Genomic DNA, 21,587 nt, shown 5'->3' with positions numbered 1-21,587 from the left:
CAAAGTCTTATACAGCTGCAACATGATTTTCCAATTCCTATATTCAATGCCCCAAATTCATGAATATTCATGAGTGTTCATTAATGTTTTTCCCAGCAGGGTCTAATGAATTACAATTGGATTTTCTCCCAAACTGAAGGAGACAGAGTCCAACTTTAGCACTTGTGTTGCTGCTCCAACTGAGATCAGCCAAGGGCCCAGACCAGAGGTGAATCATGGAAATATACAGCATGGGAGGCCATTCAGCCCATCGGGCCTGTGTCTCTCCCGGCGAGGCCATAAAGGCAAGCGAGCCCGCATGAATGAACGCTGGGCTCCCTAAACAAGTGGAAATTAACGTTAGAATATGTTTAAATAAGTTACTCAGTCTCTTGCGGGAAGTGGGCGAGAGGCTGACTGTGCCGGAAATGCGGCTCTCGTGAAATCGCGAGAGCTGAGATATCGCGCGTGACCCTGATTTCTTGGCTCTTGTGCGATTTTACTGGCTCGCTCTGTCCATCGAAAGGTGGGGTGAGCCTGTAAAATTCCACCCAATGGGCCGAATGGCCTCATAGAATCATAGAAAGCCGACAATGCAGAAAGAGGCCATTTGGCCCATCGAGTCTGCACCGACCACAATCCCACCCAGGCCCTACCCCCATATCCCTACACATTTACCCGCTAATCCCTCTAACCTACACATCTCAGGACACTAAGGGGCAATTTTTAACCTGGCCAATCAACCTAACCCGCACATCTTTGGACTGTGGGAGGAAACCGTAGCACCCGGAGGAAACCCACGCAGACACGGGAGAATGTGCAAACTCCACACAGACAGTGACCCGAGCCGGGAATCAAACCCAGGTCCCTGGAGCTGTGAAGCAGAGTGCTAACCACTGTGCCGCCGTGCCTCCTTTCATGCTGCGACAGTTCTGCAATTTGGTGGCACCCAGAACTGCCCACAATACTCTAGCCACACAATCTCAACACTAACTCCTTACTCTGGTACTCTGTGCCCCTCTTAATAAAGCTTTAACAACTGTTTCCCAATCTGTTCTGTCACCGGCAATGATTTATGCACAGATATACCCAGCTCCCTCTGCTCCTGCACCCTCTTTAAGAATTTATTTTATATTGCATCTCCATATTCCTCCTTCCAAAATGAATCACCTCCCACTTCCCGCATTGAAAAATATATAAAACAGAACAGGACTCAATAGCTGTGAGATTCCAGCCAGCCTCTCAGCGTTTGCTGGGTAATTATTCTAACAGAAAATAGTGCTCTTTGCTGCCAGTCACTCGTGTGTGTCCTGGCAAAGTGCCAGCACTATGAATAGGACAACCTTCGAATTATGTAAAGCCGCTCCTGGTAATGTTTGACTAGCTGTTTGACATGCTTCTGTGTGAGTGCGTATCTGCATGGAGGAGTGCACGCTGGAGCGAACTGTGCATCTGTCTGTGTGTCAGCATTGCCTGTAACTGGGCTGAGGGTGGCGGTGGTCTGAGGGGAGGTGGGGCTGACAGGAGAGGTGGGGAGTGGTTAATCGAGTCACAAAGACAACACATGTGCCTGTTATCTCGATAACAGGCGAGTTGCTTTTAGATACCTCTTAGACATACTCATTGGAATTCAGAAGAATGAGGGAAGATCTTATAGAAACATATAAGATTATGAAGGGAATAGATAAGGTAGAAGCAGGGAGGTTGTTTCCACTGGCGGGTGAAACTAGAACTAGGGGGCATAGCCTCAAAATAAGGGGGAGCAGATTTAGGACTGAGTTGAGGAGGAACTTCTTCACCCAAAGGGCTGTGAATCTGTGGAATTCCCTGCCCAGTGAAGCAGTTGACGCTACCTCACTGAATGTTTTTAAGGCAAAGATAGATAGATTTTTGAACAGTAAAGGAATTAAGGGTTATGGGAACAGGTGGGGAGGTGGATTTGAGAGCAGGGAGATTAGCCATGATCTTATTGAATAGCAGAGCAGGTTCGAGGGGCCAGATGGCCTTCTCCTGCTCCTAGTTCTTATGTCACACCCCTTTGCTCCTAACTGATTATTAATCCTGTCATCTGTGTTAACTCTTTATGGCCCCTCCCCATTCCCTCAGGAACTGAGTTTCTGTCACATTGGAACTAATTTTTGTCACAAACTAAGCAAATCCCAGTGTAGTAGTGTGGCACCCCTCAGGCGATGTCAACGCAGTTCAAGCTTCGTTAGGAACAGATGGTATTTATTGATAAAGAGAGATCAGGGACAGGGCCCCTGGCAACCGTGGGGCGGAGCTCCAGCCTTTACATAAAAGCAAAATACTGCGGATGCTGGAATCTGAAACAAAAACAGAAAATGCTGAAAAATCGCAGCAGGTCTGACAGCATCTGTGGAGAGAGAATAGAGGCAACGTTTTGAGTCTGGTCCGGGCTCTATTCTCTCTCCACAGAAGCTGTCAGACATGCTGACAGTTTCCAGCATCTCCAGCCTTTATCTGTTAACACTGAGAGGAGAAAGAATTAATGGGAACCTGAGGAGCAACTTTTTTACACAGAGGGTGGAATGAGCTGTCGGGGGAAGTGGTTGAGGCAGGGACATTGACAACATTTAAAAGGGCATTTGGACAGATACATGGATAGGAAAGGTTTAGAGGGATATGGGCCAAATGCAAATAGGGTTTGCTTAGACGGGCTTTTTGGTCGGCATGGACCAGTTTGGGTCGAATGGCCTGTCTCTGTGCCGTACATTCTATGATTCTATGACTACATGGCTTCTGGCGGATTCTGTACGAGAGGGAGGACTGCACCCAATGAATGGGTCATACAGTGCAGAGAAGGCTCTCAGTTCCCATTGTTCCCTCAAGCCAGGTGACCCTCTTCTGCTGTGCTGTTTTAAAGAGACATTATGTGGAGATACTGGTGTTGGATGGGGGTGGGCACAGTAAGAAGTCTCACAACACCAGGTTGAAGTCCAACAGGTTTATTTGGTAGCACGAGCTTTCGGAGCGCTGCTCCTTCACCTGGTGCTGTGAGACTTCTTACTAAAGGACATTAGTGAACCAGATAGGTTTTTCCGACAATCGACAATGGTTTCATGGTCATCAGTAGATTCTTAATTCCTGATTTTTTTATTGAATTTAAATTCCACCAACTGCCTTGGCAGGCGGGTACAATTTTGTCTTTTAAAAAGCATTTAGATAGTTACAAGGGTATGATGGGTATAGAGGGATATGGGCCAAATGCGGGCAATTGGGATTAGCTTAGGGGTTTTTAAAAAAAGGGCAGCAGGGACAAGTTGGGCCGAAGGGCCTGTTTCCATGCTGTAAACCTCTATGACTCTATGATTCAAATCCCAGTCCCCAGAACATTGGCTGAGTTTCTGGATTAATAGTTTAGCGATAACACCACTAGGCCATCGCCTCCCCTTCTGCGACGGTTTAAGTACATTACACCTGTGACATTTTGTTTTATTTCAGTGTGATCCAGGAACAGAGGGAGACTCTCGGTGGCAAAGCAACTCTGTGGAATTGATAGGTCACAGCCGTGGCTTTGTTCGATGTTTACATCCTCCCACTCTATTTACACCATCTCTCCCTGCAGATATAGCCCTGCATTCCCACCACCCCCCCCCCCGCCCCCCACTCACTGCCGCCTCCCCCTCCCCCCCACCTCCCCCCCACCCCATCAGTGAAAATGAAGTTCCCTTTACTTCCTAAGTTTATTTACAATTATTGAATATCGCAGTGTGAGGTACGACCTGGAGAGTCATTAAAATGCAGAACTCGCTCCTGCAAGAAGTAACTGAGGTGGAGAGAAAAACTGCAGCTAAGGAGAAGCTAAATAAACACCTAAGGGAGAAAGGAGTAGACATTCTGTTGGGTGGAATCTTGTGGTCCCCCCACCCCCCCCCACCTGCCCCGGTGAGAAATGCTCCCACTTCTGCCTCCACCATCAAACCTAGGCTAAAAACTGGAAGATTTCACCCTTCATTAGTGTGAGATGATGTAGGGTAGGGTCATACAGTGCAGAGAAGGCCCATCGAGCTTGTGCCAACAATAACTACCACTAAAGTCGCGCTAATGCTAATCCCATTTTCCTACACTTGTCCCATATCTTTGAATGTTATGACCTTTCAATGCTCATCCAAATACATTTTAAAGGTTTCCAGCCTCCGCTGCCTTTGCAGCCAGCGCATTCCAGATTCCCGTCCCCCTCTGAGTGAAAAAGTTTTTTCTCAAAACCCCTCTGAATTTCCTGCCCCTTTGGGTCCCTAAAATGTGTGGGTTGGGGATTAGCCATGGTAAATGGGAGGAAGTTCGAGTGAAACCTAAATGTAGCGTTGGTAAGGCGGGCTGAATGGCCTGCTTCTGTAAATTCCATGTATTCTATGTCACTTCCTGCTAGCTTTCCTCTGAGAATTCCTGGCTAATCAATGCACCAGCTCTAACCATCCCCTGCTCAGTTTAAGCCGTTAATGAAGTTCCTCGGCTGCTCTTGTCCAAAGGCAGTGGGCGGGATTTTACTCCTTTGCTCGGGCGAAATCGTAAAATCCCACCTGAGGCCAATGGAGATTTCTGTTGTGGTAGAGTTTTAGTCAGTAAGTTTTCTTATTCCCTTGGGAATTTTATAACCACTTCATTTGCTACCTATTTTCTCCCTTGTCTTATTTTTAATCACTTCCAGAAGCTACTTTTTTATATTTTATTTTTAACTATTTATTTTTACCTATTGCTATCCAACAGTTTATTATTCCGAGTCTCACTAACACTGTCGTAACTGCCACCCACGCTCTTTCTTTGCATTCAACAATCTGAATTTATATAGCACCTTTAACACAGTAAAATGTCCCAAGCCACCTCACAAGAGAGTTTAGCAGGCAAAATCTGACTCCAAGCCACGTAAGGAGACATCAGGCTCGATGACCAAGAGCTTGGTCAAAGAGGCAAGTTTTAAGGAGTGTTTTAAAGAAAAGGTGGGAATTGAAAAGGTTTAGGGAGGGAATTCTTTAGGGACAGGAGTAGGCCATTCAGCCCATCGAGCCTGCTCCGCCATTCAGTATGTTCATCGGACACTTCAATGCTTTTTACCCACTTTTATCCCCATTATCCCTTTCATTATTGCTGATTAGAAATCTATCAATGTCTACCTTAACTGTACTTGATGACTGAGCCTCCAGCCCTCTGGGGTAGAGAATTACAAAGATTCTAGAGCTTGGGACCTCAGCAACTTAAAGTGGAGCCGTTAATGTGGCCAATACTCATTTTGTAATTGGCAGGGTATTCAGCCATTACAGGGACTCTCATTTCCACCGTAACTTACTTTCAGTTAACATAGCCCAACTCCGAATAAAAGTACACATATAAACTGAGATGTTTAAAGTTTATTTATTAGTGTCACAGTAGGCTTACATTAACACTGCAATGGAGTTACAGTGAAAATCCCCAAGTCGCCACACTCTGGTGCCTGTTCGGATACACTGAAGGAGAATTTAGCATGGCCAATGCACCCTAACCAGTACTCTTTTAGAATATAGGAGGAAATTGGAGCATCTGGAGGGGGAGACGATGGCCTAGTGGTATTATCACTCGACTATTCACCCAGAAACTCAGCTAATGTCTTGGGGACCCGGGTTCGAATCCCACCATGGTAGATAGTGGAATTTGAATTCAATAAAAAATATTTGGGATTAAGAATCTACTGATGACCACAAAACCATTGTCGATTGTTGGAAAAACCCATCTGGTTCACTAATGTCCTTTAGGGAAGGAAATCTGCCATCCTTACCCGGTCTGGTCTACATGAGATTCCAGATCCACAGGCTCAATATACAGGCCAAGTCATGCCCAGAATGCAAGCCTAGACAGGCTCCTCATACTGACCAAGGCAGGCCCAATATGCAGGCCAGGACAGGTCCAATATACAGTGGGGTTGACTCTCAACTGCCCTCAGGGATGGGCATCTAGGGATGGGCAATAAGTACTGGCCAGCCAGTGACGCCCATGTCCCACGAATGAATAAAAAAACCATGCAGACACGGGGAGAATGTGCAGACTCCACACAGACAGTGACCCAAGCCCGGAATCGAACCCGGGTCCCTGGCGCTGTGTACCAGGCTATGTAAAACATGCATTTTAAAAGTTGTCTCTAACTTTTTTCCTCAGAATGTAGCACTGATATGAATTTGGGGAGAATTACTTGATTATTCTGTTTGACAGTGTTGTGAGGGACGATGATCTGCCCTGACAGGTCGACTTGTACAGCTTGTCAGTGTGACTTTTTTATTTCAAAAATAAATCACAAGCCTTCTCTTTCTGCTTTTCTAATCGCGTTATTTCTTTCTATTCTCCGGGACATTTTTCTTCTGCCTGTTTTCAGCCTTCATTCCTCCTTTTTTTGTTCCTTTCACATTCTTTCTCATCATTAACTCTATGATCCTTTCTTTCCTCTTAATTGTGTTTTAATCCTGGTGAGTCTGGATGGTTCACAGGAGCGCTTGGTTTGGAGGAGATTTTTTTTTTAGCTCATTCAAAAACCCATTCAATTAGACAGAGTTAAAATGGAGCCTCATAGTTTGATGGAACAGACCTGACCTGCATATTGGGCCTGACCTGGTCAGTATGTGGGGCCTGTCTAGGCTTGTGTTCTGGGCATGACTTGGCCTGTATATTGGACCTGTCCTGGCCTGCATCTGTGGAGAGAGAAACAAGAATTCACGTTTTGAGTCCCTGTGGGTCTTCTTCAGAACTTGAGCAGCCCTTTGGCAGCCATTTTGCTGAGCAAATATCCATAAATGCAACTCCGAACAGTTACTTGGTGCTTGGTGAAGTGAATGTGCATTCGGAGACTCGGGTGGGGTTTTCCAGCCGCGTTCGCCCCAAGGCTGGAAATTCCTGCCCGAGGTCAACAGTCCTTTGCACAGTCCGGCCCCGCACGCTGCGATTCCTGTGGGGGGGCGGGAGGGGAAAATTCTGCCCTCAGTGCCAATGTCCCATCAGGCCACACTCCTCTTGCTTACCTTTTAAGAGGCCTCATTGCTTTAAAGTTTGAGCCAATGTGGCATTAGATGTAATGACCTCAATGAGGCCCATGAGGTTGGCCTCTTTTGAGTATGAGCTCTCTGATTGAGGTCATGATTGCCTGCCCAATCAGGGAGTCTCACCTGTGTATATATTGAGGAGTGTCCAGTCTACTGGCACTCTGGATTCTGACTGTGTATCTGAAGCACTCTTAGGAGTGGAATTGAGTTTGTAAATAAAGGAATGTGGTGCCTGGACACCGGCCTCTGAGGAGTTATTTTGTCAGGGATATTTTAGGTGAAGGACAAAGCCCCACAAAACTGGGCTGTTCTTTTGTCGCAGCTCTGGGAAAATGTTTTTGCTTTTCTACAAGGCAAATTCTCCGTGTTTGTGGTGAAATTTCAGCTGTGCAGCACAATAATCACACCTTTGTTTCTGCTTTTGCGCAGGGTTTGGAATTTATATTGTTCCTTATTTTTTTGTATCTCTTCAAGAAAAGAGGCATGAAACACATAGTGATCCTACTGCTGATGTCTTCACTTCTCGGTAAGTGCTGTTGTGCAGGAAGCCACAGCTTCCATTTAATATTTTCCATCTTTACACAAGGAATAAAATGTTTCAATGGGATCAGCTACTTCCTTACCTTCCGTCTCCGCGGCTCTGCAGAGTGTAACTAAGGAAATGCGGAGCATACGATTCCCAGGCTACTGTAAAAGCTGCTCTGAGCTGGGAGGAAGTGTGCGTTAAAACAGTTCTGATGTAGTAAGTGACAATTGTTCCTGCCCTATTGGAAACATAGGCCAGAATTTTACCAGCACGCCCGCCCCAATTCCGGGGGTGGGCGAGGCTCAGAGAACGGCATTCTCCGTTGGCCTCGGGCAGGATCGTACGAACCTCAGACAGACGTGCCAGTAAAACTCAACGCATACAGTCAGTGTCACCTCAGAGCAATGTCTCTGAGCTGGAAATGTGCTGTGAAGGGCGATGCTAACTTGAAACATCTCTGCCACCAGTAGTGTTCAATGGTTTGGTTGTTCTGTGTTTGAGTCTGTTTACAATTGATGCTCACTGTGATTGGTTATAAGACCATAAGACGTAGGAGTAGAATTAGGCCACTCGGCCCATCGGGTCTGCTCCACCATTCAATCATGGCTGATTTTTTTTCTCATCCCCATTCTCCTGCCTTTTCCCCATTACTCCTGATCCCCTTATGAATCAAGAACCTGTCTATCTCTGTCTTAAAGACACTCTATGACCTGGCCTCCACAGCCTTCTGCGACAAACAATTCCACAGATTCACCACTCTCTGGCTGAAGAAATTCCTCCTAGAACATAGAACAGTACAGCACAGAACAGGCCCTTCGGCCCACGATGTTGTGCCGAGCTTTATCTGAAACCAAGATCAAGCTATCCCACTCCTCATCTCTGTTTTAAAGGATCATCCCTTTAGCCTGAGGTTGTGCCCTCTGGTTCTAGTTTTTCCTACTAGTGGAAACATCCTCTCCATGTCCACTCTATCCAGGCCTCGCAGTATCCTGTAAGGTTGGTTAAGCCTGGAGGACTCGGGGAAAGTCAAACAAGGGAAGCGCTGGACCCCAGAGTCATAGGATGGAGTAGACATTCTAAAACTATAAATAAAATGCATCATGCATGGAGAAACTAGTGTCATCTCTACATAACTCCAAGATATGAAACATCACCCTACAAGTTCCTTTGTTAAAATTTTGGTACTTTTTCTTCTTGATAATCAAAGTAGTCATGCAGAAAGAAATACAAGACTTGCATTTCTGGAGCACCATTCACAACTTTACTATGCCTCCAAGTTCTAGACCACCCCTCCAGCCAGGGGAAATTACCTCTCAGAGCGTCTACCCTGTGCAGCCCTCATAGAATCTTCCATGTTTCAATGAGATTACCTTTCATTCTTCTAAACTTAGCCTCACATCAATAGGACAACGCCTTCTTCCCACAAATAAATCTCGTGAGCCTTCTTTGCACCCCATTTAAAGACAAGCACATCCTTTGTTAGGGCCATGGATCAGAATCCCAAATCACATTAAGAAGCCAGACTAAACCCCAAAAACCTTTCTATTTTAGCATAAATGTGAAGAAAGGATGATTCACTCCAGGAGGAATTCCGCTGACAAATTAGGGATCTTTTATAATAAAACAAACTTTATTTAATAACACAGATTAACTAGAACTCAAGCAAATGAAGCAGCTTAACTATTGCCTATTGAACAATATTTAAACGTGAATAGTAACAATGCTAACTTCTAACTTATCATTGTTTCAGTTCCAAATAAGCAACATTCTTCTTACAGACTTAAAAACCACTTTAAATACAACCTATAAATATATTTGCTACATTAAGTGTAAACAGCCTTGAAGCTCTCAGGAAGATTTTGTGGCGAGAGCAACTTGCAGCCCTCTGCCTTTAAAGAAATCCCAGCCAGAACCAAAAGCTGTTTATCTCTCTGCTACATATCTGGCTCCTCCCATCAACCATACTATCACATGACCCTGCATACTTAATCCCACTTTCCATTCCTTTAATCAAAAATCCCAGGGGACCTTCTCTTTTTGTAAACAAAAGTCCATTAGCTCTTTCCTAAGTAAACATTACGGGTAGGATTTTATGACGTCGCTCAACCCGAGACCGGAAAATCCCGCCTGAGGTCAACGGTCAATGGCCCTCGCCTGCTCCGATTCGTGATGGGCGGGGCAGTAGAATTCTAGCGTACAAATCTAAAATGAATAGTAATCCTGCTCTCCCAACACCTGAGTTGCATTCCTTCCAAACATACCGACTGCCTGTAGAAAAAACTGGACTTTAAAACAGTCCCCTTATGTATGAAAAAACAATCTATATATCTATAGCAACTGTACACTGTCATCACAACATGGAGACAAAAACTGTACACAGTATTCCAGTCCTATTCTCTGTTTTTGTTTGAGTTTTGCATATGTGAGTATAATAATCCGTATTGTGTCTTTGACAGCCTCACTGACTGTGATCTCCGTAAAAGCCGTGTCTGGAATGATAACAAGTTCCATGAAGGGGCAGCTTCAGTTCCAGTATCCTGTATTCTATGTGATGGTTGTTATTATGGTCGCATCTTGTATTTTCCAAGTACAGTAAGTGTTTTCAGTCTGAGAAGGAAGGAAAGACTTGCATTTAAAGTTTTTAAAGTTTATTTATTAGTCACAACTAGGCTTACATTAACACTGCAATGAAGTTACTTAATCCCCAAGTCACCACACTCCGGCACCTGTTCAGGGACATTGAGGGAGAATTTAGCACGGCAAATGCACCGAACCAGCATGTCTTTCGGACTGTGGGAGGAAACCGGAGCACCCGGAGGAAACCCACGCAGACATGGGGAGAACATACAAACTCCACACAGTCACCCAAGCTGGGAATCGAACCCAGGTCCCTGGCGTTGTGAGGCAGGAGTGCTAACCACCGTGCCGCCACAATTTTCTGAAAAAATCAACAAGCAAACGGGAGTGATTCCCGCTGGTCTGTCTGGCGTGAACTGAACCACAGTCACCCTGCATTTTGGGAGAGTGGTTAGTTACGTACCAGTTCTGGGAGGGGCAGGGCCTAAACACACCAGTGAACCGGCTGCAAAGCGATTGGGCGCTCTTTTAGAAGGGTGCTCCGATCCCCCAGATTACTGCAAGACACTCACCAACATGCACAAGGGCAACCCCTCAATCGATAAGGGGAACACCCGTCAGTGGAACTCTCTGGTTTAAGTTATAAGCAGATGCTGGATAGACTGGGACCTTTTTGTCTGGAGCAAAGGGGTGATCTTGTAGAGGTCTATAAAATAATGAGGGGCATAGATCAGCTAGATAGTCAATATCTTTTCCCTAAACTAGAGTCTAAAACTAGAGTCTAAAACTAGAGGGCATAGGTTTAAGGTGAGAGGGGAGAGATACAAAAGGGTCCGGAGGGGCAATTTTTTCACACAGAGGGTGGTGAGTGTCTGGAACAAGCTGCCAGTGGTATTCGTAGAGGTGGGTACAATTTTGTCTTTTAAAAAGCTTTTAGACAGTTACATGGGTAAGAACAAAGAAAATTACAGCACAGGAACAGGCCCTTCAGCCCTCCAAACCTGCACCGACCATGCTGCCCAACATCCAGATCCCAGTGCCTATCAACACTCTTAAGGATTCTGCCACTTACTGTATATTTCCTGTCTGTATTGGACCTTCCAAAATGCATTACCTCACCTTTGTCCGGATTAAACGCCATCTGCCATCTCTCCGCCCAAGTCTCCAACTGATCTATACCCTGCTGTATCCTCTGATGGTCCGCATCGCTATCCGCAAATCCACCAACCTTTGTGTCGTCCGCAAACTTACTAATCAAACCAGTTACATTTTACTCCAAATCATTTATATATATTACAAACAGCAAAGGTCCCAGCACTGATCCCTGAGGAATGCCACTTGTCACATTCAGAAATGCACCCTTCCACTGCTACCCTCTGTCCTCTATGACCGAGCCAGTTTTGTTTCCCTCATGTGATGGGTATAGAGGGATATGGGCCAAACGCTGACAATTGGGACTAGCTTAGTGGTCTTAAAAAAAAAAGGGCGGCACGGACAAGTTGGGCCGAAGGGCCAAACAGGCCCTGTAGACCTCTATAGACCTCTGTAGACCTCTATGGGGTCCCGAGCATGTCTTACCTGGGTGCCCCTGGCAGGTTCCATTCGCTTGGTTGATGTTTTCCAAATGTGGGATGGGGGGTTGGCGAGGAAGTCCGCTAATTATATTGTAATTAATTAAAATGCAGTTCCTGACCTGGGCAAGAATCTCGTGGCTACATCAGTGACGGGGAGGGGGGGGGGGGGGGGGGGGGGTGCCAGGGGGTGGTGCCTGGGGGTGTGGAAATGAGATCTCACCGGCGAGATTTCCGACTCAAAGAACAAAGAATAGTACAGCACAGGAAACAGCCCTTCGGCCCTCCAAGCCTGTGCCGCTCATTGGTCCAACTAGACCATTCATTTGTATCCCTCCATTCCCAGACTGCTCATGTGACTATCCAGGTAAGTCTTAAACGATGCCAGCGTGTCTGCCTCCACCACCCTACTTGGCAGCACATTCCAGGCCCCCACCACTCTCTGTGTAAAAAACGTCCCTCTAATATCTGAGTTATACCTCGCCCCTCTCACCTTGAGCCCGTGACCCCTCGTGATCGTCACCTCCGACCTGGGAAAAAGCTTCCCACTGTTCACCCTATCTTTACCCTTCATAATTTTGTACACCTCTATTAGGTCTCCCCTCATTCTCCGTCTTTCCAGGGAGAACAAGCCCAGTTTACCCAATCTCTCCTCATAGCTGAGACCCTCCATACCAGGCAACATCCTGGTAAACCTTCTCTGCACTCTCCCTAAAGCCTCCACGTCCTTCTGGTAGTGCGGCGACCAGAACTGGATGCAGTACTCCAAATGTGGCCTAACCAGTGTTCTATACAGCTGCAACATCAGACTCCAGCTTTTATACTCTATACCCTGTCCTATCAAGGCAAGCATACCATATGCCTTCTTCACCACCTTCTTCACCTGTGCTGCCACCTCCAAGGAATTGTGGACTTGCACACCTAGGTCCCTCTGTGTTTCTATACTCTTGATGGCTCTGCCATTTATTGTATAACTCCCCCCTACATTAGTTCTTCCAAAATGCATCACTTCGCATTTATCTGGATTAAATTCCATCTGCCATTTCTCCGCCCAATTTTCCAGCCTATCTATATCCTGCTGTATTGTCCGACAATGTTCATCGCTATACGCAAGTCCAGCTATCTTCGTGTCATCCGCAAACTTGCTGATAACACCAGTTACACCTTCTTCCAAATCATTTATATATATATCACAAATAGCAGAGGTCCCAGTACAGAGCCCTGCGGAACACCACTGGTCACAGACCTCCAGCTGGAAAAAGACCCTTCGACTGCTACCCTCTGTGAGATCTCCCGTGAGATTTTGTTCCGATGCCACCATTTGCATCCGCAGCAATCGTGAGCGCAAAATCTCTGCAAGAGAGAAAGGGACTAACCACAGAGCATCAATATGAGACAGTCACCAATAAATCCAGGAGGGAATTCAGAAGAAATGTCATTATCCAGCGAGTGGTGAGAATGTGGAAGTCCCAATCTTGGGCATTTATGGGAAAACTAAACACATGAGGGAGAAGGGGATAGGGAATTAGCATGATCGATTTAGATTGGCCAATCTCTATGCCCTTGTTAAAACTGATCTCTCTGGTTCACTAATCAGTCTCCTTCCAAAACATCGTTACCTTCTGCAGTATCTGCTCATTAATGCAGAATAATGTGGAGATGCCGGCGTTGGACTGGGGTGAACACGGTAAGAAGTCTCACAACACCAGGTTAAAGTCCAACAGGTTTATTTGGTAGCAAAAACCATAAGCTTTCGAAGGAAATGACGAAGAAGCAGTGCTCCGAAAGCTTATGGTATTTGCTACCAAATAAACCTGTTGGACTTTAACCTGGTGTTGTGAGACTTATTAATGCAGAAGCCAGTGTCCTCTTATCCTCTGTAACATTTCTCCCCCTCTCACAATAACCAGCTTCCCCGCAATGCTGTAGCTCCAGCTCCAATCACTGAGGTCTGACACACACCAGCACCCTGGTATTGAATCTGACAGTGCCGCACCCCCTCAGCACCGCACTGACTTAATGCCACTCTCACCTTTGAATTTCAATAGTCTCGGCCCAAGGCTCATTCTGAACCTTCATAGAATCATCATAGGATCCCTACAGTGCAGAAAGAGGCCATTTGGCCCATCGAGTCTGCACTGACTCTCCGACAGAGCATCTTACCCAGGCCCATCCACACTCTATCCCCACAACCCCACATGTTTACCCCGCTGATCCCCCTAATCTACACTTCATTTGGGCACTAACAGGCAATTTAGTGAAACATTTTGGGAGACTAAGGAGCAATTTAGTACGGCCAATGCACCTAACTTGCACGTCTTTCAGACTATGGGAGGAAACCAGAGCACCTGGAGGAAACCCACGCAGACACGGGGAGAACACGCAGATTCCACACAGACAGTGACCCAAGGCCAGAATCGAATCCAGGTCCCTGGCGCTGTGTGCCAGCGTGCTGCCCCAAAATCTTGAGCGTGTAATCCAGGCTGATGCTGTAGTGCGGTATTAAGGGACTGCTGCACTGTCAGAGGTGCTGTCTTTCAATTGAGGCATTAGACTGAGGCCACCCTGGGCAGTCCCAGACACAACTGTGTGGAACAGCAGGGGTCTCTGCCCAGTGTCCAGAACAATATTTACCTCACAACCGAACTCTCTTTATAGAAAAACCAGATTTATCTGGACATTACCAGACTGTGCTGTGTGCAATCATGTTTCTGCTGCGATTCCTACATTACAACAATGTGATTACACTTTAGAAGTACTTGATTGGTTGTGAAGGGGGTTGTTATATCAGTGAAAGGCTGCTCCTCTTCATTGTATTGGAGCTCTTGTACATTGTATGAAAAGGTGTTAGGATTACCGGGGCTGGATTCAGAGATTGCTACTCGTGGCCTTCAATTATGATTTTTTTTTTTGGTTTGCAGATTCTTGAACCAAGCTATGAAACTCTATAACGCGACAGAAGTGGTGCCAATCAACTTTGTTTTCTTTACAACCAGTGCCATCATAGCAGGTATGATAACGCCCCCCTACATGCTGCTGGATAAACTGTCCAGGTTGTTGCTAGATTAGAATGTGGTGCAGTTATTGGGAGCAGCACCTCAGAATCTTTTTGTCTTCACTTCATGAAGAAAGGAACATTGTTCAAATGCTCCCTTCTAAACCCCCAACTCCTCCACCCCCTCCCACCCCCACCCATCCCCAACCCCACCCCCTCCCACCCCACCCCCATGCCCACCCACCCCCGCCCCCTCTGAGGAATAGAAAATGGACACACACTCACACTGGACTTTTACAGACTTGGGGTGGGATGGCAGGTCTGTCATACGAGGAGAGACGTCAGTTAGGATTATATTAATTGGAGTTTAGAAGAGTGAGCGGGGATCTCATAGAAACTTATAAAATTCTAACAGGTTAGACAGGGTAATTCAGAAAGAATGTTCCCGATGGTGGGGGAGTCAAGAACGAGGGCTCAAAGTTTGAGGATAAGGGGTAAACCTTTTTTGAACTGAGGTGAGGAAAAAGTTCTTCACCCAGAGGGTGGTGAAAGTGTGGAATTCACTCCCACAGAAAGTAGTTGAGGCCAAAACATTGTCTGATTTCAAGAAGAAATTAGATATAGCTCTTGGGGCTAAAGGGATCAAGGGATATGGGGGGGGAAGGGGAGGATCAGGATATTGAATTCGATGATCAGCCATGATCAAAACGAATGGGGGAGCAGGCTCGAAGGGCCGAATGGCCTCCTCCTGCTTCTAGTTTCTATGATTTTCCACGCAACCCGCCTTGTGTTTCGTGGCAGCCGCCATTGGCCAATGTTGGGATCTCTTGGTTCTGCCATTGTTAACTGGTTTTCCCACTGAATGTACCCCTCGCCTCCGTGAAACCCGCGGTGGGGCTGCGCCGTCGGCAGAACCGGAAAAGCCTACCGGCGTGAATGTTTGGAAAATTCTTTTGAGATTTTGCCGCCCCTTATTGCAGTTTCATCGGAATAGCCGTCGGCCCCTCAGCCCCTCAAGTTAGATTATGGATGATCTGTATCTGAACATCCACTTTACCCCGCGTGGTCCTGAATCCCCCTAAACTGATCAAAAATCTATGAACCTCAGTTTTGAAATTTCCAATGGGCTCCCAAAACGTTAATTGGGTAAAAGATTATCCTTCACGCGAGAACATGGCTGGAATTTTCCCGCCCCTTCCACCATGGGAATCGGAGCGGGTGAGGGGCGGACAGTGGGAAGGTTCGTTAACCTCAGGCGGGATTTTACAGTTTTGGGACTAAGCAGGCTATAAAATCCGGCTTCATATTTCTAGCTGTACACCAATCCCACAGGATTAATTACAGAGCTGCAGTCACTGCAGGGTGTCTGTAATTCATTTGTAAAACTCACTGTGGCCTGTTCTGTTATTCAGAACAAGCCTGATCTTTGTGTCAGCAGCAAGCATAAGCTGAGATTCGGTCAGCCAGTATGTTACTCATGCACAATGAATAATTAATAACCGTAGCAACTAATGATGGTTTTATCAAGAAGCTGCCAGCCATTTAAGAACCAGAAATTTCTAATGTGTGTTTAAATACCAAACCAGGCAAGATTGTCACTCAGTACCACGCAGCTTACAATGCCTGCTAGGATTTTAAATTAGAGCAAAACATTAAACAATTTAGAATCCCTACAGTGCAGAAGGAATCCATTCGGCCCACCCAGGCCCTATCCCCGTAACCCCACCTATTTACTCTGCTAACCCCCTTGACAGCAAGGGGCAATTTAGCATGGTCAATCAACCTAATTCGCACGTCTTTGGATTGCGGGAGGAAACCAGAGCACTTAGAGGAAACCCACGCAGACACAAGGAGAACGTGCAGACTCCGCACAGACAGTGACCCAAGGCTGGAATTGAACCTGGGTCTCTGGCGCTGTGAGGCAGCAGTGCTAACCACTGTGCCACCGTGCCGCCCTGAGGCAGCTATCTAGTACGTGAAGGAGAAAGATAAGGTTTTCTCACTTAAAACATGAGGAGTTTGGCCTCCTTAAAGCAGAAAAAGTTAAGGGGAAGTTTTTCTTTCCATGTGCCTGACTGGATTTTAATAGAGAACAGAGACTTAAGGCGTTTGGAAAAAGAACCAGGAAAATATGAGGAGAATGTACCTGAGAAATAGAAGGCCATTCAGCCCCTTTAGCCTGCTCTACCATTCAAAAGATCATGAATGATTTGTTCATGTTTCCAGTTCCACATTTCCATCTACCCAGGATCATCTTAGATTCTTGTTGAGCGAGGGAACCCACCTACTTCTGCCGTAAAAGTGTTCAGTGATCCTGTTTCCACCACCTTCTGAGGTAGAGAGTCCTAAAGTCACACAACCCTCAGAGAAAAATATTCTCCTTATCTCTGTCCTATAAGAGTGATTCTTAACTTTTAAAACCGTTGTTCTGGACTCACCCACAAGGGAAAACATCCTTTTCACATCTACCTTGTCAATACTTGTCAATGTCTGGTGGTATTATTGCTAGACTATTAATCCAGAAACTCAGCTAATGCTCTGGGGACTGGAGTTCGAATCCTGCCATGGCAGATGTTGAATTTGAATTTAATTTTAAAAATCCAGAATTGAGAATCTACTGATGACCATTGTTGATTGTTGGAAAAATCCATCTGGTTCACTAATGTCCTTTAGGTAAAGAAATCTACCCTCCTTCATCAGATTGATTTTGGGGATGAAAGGGTTGATGTACGAGGAGAGATTAAACAGTTTGGGTTTGTACTCGCTGGAGTTCGGAAGGATGAGAGGGGATCTGATCGAGGTATATAAAATTTTAACAGGGATTGATAAAGTAAATGTAGACCAAATGTTTCCCCTTGTGGGGCGATTTAGAACAAGAGGTCACAGGTATAGGTTGAGAGGTGGTGGATTTACAACTAAGATGAGAAGGAACTACTTCTCGCAGAGGGTGGTGAATTTGTGGAACTCGCTGTCCCACAGCGCGGTGGAATCTGAATCATTAAAATATTTTCAAGAAGGGGATGGATATATTTTCAATAGAAAGAGGGTTAAAGACATGTGGACAACAGGTGAGAAGGTGGATTTGAGACCAGGGAGAGATCAGCCATGGTCTGATTAAATGGCGGAGCAGGCTCGAAGGGCTGAATTTGCCTACTTCTGCTCCTAATACTGATGTTCCTATCCTTACCTGGTCATAGAATCATAGACTCCCTACAGTACAGAAAGAGGCCATTCGGCCCATCAAGTCTGCACCAACCACAATCCCACCCAGGCCCTACCCCCATATCCCTACATATTTTACCCACTAATCCCTCTAACCTACACATCTCAGGACACTAAGGGGCAATTTTTAGCATGGTCAATCAACCTAACCCGCACATCTTTGGACCGTGGGAGGAAACCGGAGCACCCGGAGGAAACCCACGCAGACACGGGGAGAATGTGCAAACTCCACACAGACAGTGACCCAAGCCGGGAATCGAACCCAGGTCCCTGGAGCAGTGAAGCAGCAGTGCTAACCACTGTGCTACCGTGCCGCCCTGGTATGGCCTACATGTGACTCCAGAGCCACAGCAATGTGGTTGACTCTCAACTGCCCAACTAGGGATGGGCAATAAATGCTGGCCAGCCAGCGACGCCCAAGTTCCACGAATTAATTTTAAAAAATACAGTTCAGGATCAATACTTCAATCACTCCTGCCAACTCCAGTGGAAACAAGCCCAGCCTGTTTTCAACCTTTCCCCACAAAACAACCCGCTCAGTCCAGGTATCAATCTAGTAAACCTCCTCTGAATCAACTCCAAAGCATTGAAATTTTCCTTAAATAGGGAGACCAAAGCTGCACAAACAAACTGAGATGTGGGGCCAGATTCTCCGACCTCACCCGCGGCTGGGATTCTCCAGTCCCACTGCAGTGAAAGGAGATTTGGCTGAGCGCCAGATTCTCCATTCTCATGGGCCGACGGGATTGGAGAATTCTGGTTATGCTCTCACCAACGCCCTGTACAACTGAAGCATAACATCCTTTCCTTTAAAAAAAAGAGAAAATGCTGGAAGAGTCATACGGACTCGAAACTTTAACACTGTTTCTCTCTCCACAGATGCTGCCAGATTGGTGAATTTTTCCAGCATTTTCTTTTCTAATTTCCAGCGTTCGCAGTATTTCGCTTTTCTCCTCCAATTCCTCTTGTAATAAAGAATAGAATTCCATTAACCCTCTTGATTACTTACAGTACCTACATACTAACGTCCTGTGACTCATGCTCGAGAACATCTTGATCCCTCTGCTCCTTAGAATTCACAGCCGTTCTCCATTTTCCTGTTCATCCTGTCAAATGAACAGCTTCACAATTTCCCACATACTCCATCTGCCAGATTTTTGCCCACTCACTCAACCTATCTATATCTGTCTGCGACCTCCTTATGTCCACTTCAGAGTATACTTTCCTCCCTGTCTTTGTGTCATCTGCAAATTTAGCTAGCATCCCTTTACTCCCCTCATCTAAGTCATTGATATAAATTGCAAAAGATTGAGTCCCCAGCAAAGACCCCTGAGACTCCACTGATCATATCCTGCCAATCAATAAAAAAACCCATTTATACATACTCTGTGTTTAAGGGAGATGTGCGGGGTGAGTTTTTCATGCAGAGAGTGGTGGGTGCCTGGAACGTGTTGCCAGGTGAGGTGGTGGAAGCAGGCACATTAGCAACATTTAAGAGGCATCTGGATGGGTAAATGAATAGGGATGGAATATGGTCCAAGTAAGGGCAGAAGGTTTTTTTCTTTAGTTTAGTTAGAGCATAAGAACTAGGAGCAGGAGTAGGCCATCTGGCCCCTCAAGCCTGCTCTGCCAATCAATAAGATCATGGCTGATCTTTTCGTGGACTCAGCTCCACTTACCCGCCTGCTCACCATAACCATTAATTCCTTTACTGTTCAAAGATGTATCTATCCTTGCCTTAAAAACATTCAATAAGGTAGCCTCAACTGCTTCACTGGGCAGGGAATTCCACAGATTCACAACCCTTTGGGTGAAGAAGTTCCTCCTCAACTCAGTCCTAAATCTGCTTCCTCTTATTTTGAGGCCATGCCCCTAGTTCTAGTTTCACCCACCACTGGAAACAACTTCCCTGCTTCTGTCTTATCTATTCCCTTCATAATCTTATATGTTTCTATAAGATCTCCCTCATTCTTCTGAATTCCAATGAGTATAGTCCCAGTCTACTCAGTCTCTACTGAGCAGAGCACCAGGATTGGCACGGGCTTGGAGGGCCGAAGGGCCTGTTCCCGTGCTGTTCTTTTCTTTGTTCTAATACTCAGGAAGCTCCACACGATCCAGGACAAAGCAGCCCATTTGAATGCTACCCCTTCCAAAAATATTCAATCCCTCCACCACCTATGAACAGTGGTAACCATGTGTACCACCTACAAGATGCACTGCAGGACCTCACCATGGCTCCTTGCAGCATCTTCCAAACCCCCGACCTCTACCATCTGGAAGGACAAGAGCACAGATACCTGGGAACACCACTTGAAAGTTCCCCTCTGAGCCACTCACCATTCTGATTTGGAAATATATCGCTGTTCCTTTACTGTCACTGGGTCAAGGTTCTGCAACTCCTTCTCTAACAGCACTGTGGATGTACCTACACCTCGGGGACTGCAGCGGTTCAAGCAGGCAGCTCACTAACACCTTCTCAAGGGGCAATTAAGGATGGGCAATAAATGCCAGCGACGTCCACATCCCATTAATTAATTAAAAAAACTCCTCATACTCTCTATGTAGAACCTCTTCACTAGTTGTACCTGTGTTGTTGGTACCTACACAGACACCGACATTGTAATCCTCCCCCTCCCACTGCAAGTTCCTCTCCAACCTGGAGTGGATATTTCGAACCCTTGCACTGGGCAGGCAGCACAACTGTCTGGATTCTCGCTCTTTGCTGCAGTGCGCTGTGTCTATCCCCTCACTATACTATCCCCTACTACCACTACACTCCTCTTTGCTCCCCGCACTTGATTATCTTTCTGTACCATGGTGCCATGGCCAGTCCCCTCATCTACCCAGCAGCCCCTCATCTACCCAGCAGCCCCTCATCTATCCAGAAGCCCCTTCACCCACCCAGCAGCCCCCTCACCCACCCAGCAGCTCCCTCACCCACCCAGCAGCTCCCTCACCCACCCAGCAGCCCCCTCATCTACCTAGCAGCCCCCTCATCACCCAGCAGCCCCCTCATCCACCCACCAGCCCCCTCATCTACCCAGCAGCCCCATCTACCCAGCAGCCCCCACTCTCATTCACCCAACACTCCCCTCATCTACCCAGCAGCCCTTACTCTCATCCACCCAACAGCCCCCTCATCCACCCAGCAGCCCCCACTCTCACCCACCCAGCAGCTCCCTCATCGACCCAGCAGCCCCCACTCCCACCCACCCAGCAGCCCCCTCATCCACCCAACTGCCCCCTGATCTACCCAGCAGCCCCCACTCCCACCCACCCAGCAGCCCCCTCATCCACCCAGCAGCCCCCACTCTCACCCACCCAGCAGCCCCCACTCTCACCTACCCAGCAGCCCCCACTATCATCCAAACAAGCCGAGAGAAGCTTAAACCTATTGGAAAATTGCAGAGGCTGAGACTCCTATCAAATGGAGTAGAGTTTGGTGTTTGGGGGGGGGGGGGGGGGGGGGGGGGGAGGGGTTGGGGATGGAGGGGGTTTTCATTTTCTTTTGCCTTTGCTACCTTTCTCACCCTGGTGGAATTGATTCCCACTCTTCCAGAGGGACAGCAGCATCTGGGAAAAGGTTAAGATGTTTTCTACTCCTCGGGTTTACAATAGTATAGGCCAGTGGTTCCTAACCTTTTATATATCATAGCATACCTTGATACTATGAAAATTATGGTGGCACAGTGGTT

At 46.6% G+C, this 21,587-nt stretch overlaps 1 protein-coding gene across 1 annotated transcript in view; it reads left to right on the top strand.

The window, feature by feature from the left end:
* nipal2 (NIPA like domain containing 2) overlaps nucleotides 1-21,587 on the top strand; it is a 93,129-nt gene that overhangs the window by 58,323 nt on the left and 13,219 nt on the right. The window contains exons 6-8 of the mRNA XM_078215651.1: nucleotides 7,431-7,527; nucleotides 9,984-10,119; nucleotides 14,597-14,685. Coding sequence (XP_078071777.1) covers nucleotides 7,431-7,527; nucleotides 9,984-10,119; nucleotides 14,597-14,685 — 322 coding nt within the window. The remainder of the gene's footprint in view (nucleotides 1-7,430; nucleotides 7,528-9,983; nucleotides 10,120-14,596; nucleotides 14,686-21,587) is intronic.

This window comes from Mustelus asterias, chromosome 7 (assembly GCF_964213995.1).
Source record: "Mustelus asterias chromosome 7, sMusAst1.hap1.1, whole genome shotgun sequence".
Classification (NCBI taxonomy): Eukaryota; Metazoa; Chordata; class Chondrichthyes; order Carcharhiniformes; family Triakidae; genus Mustelus; species Mustelus asterias.
The sequence above is the reverse complement of the archived record's forward strand: the minus strand, read 5'-3'. Positions and strand labels throughout refer to the sequence as shown.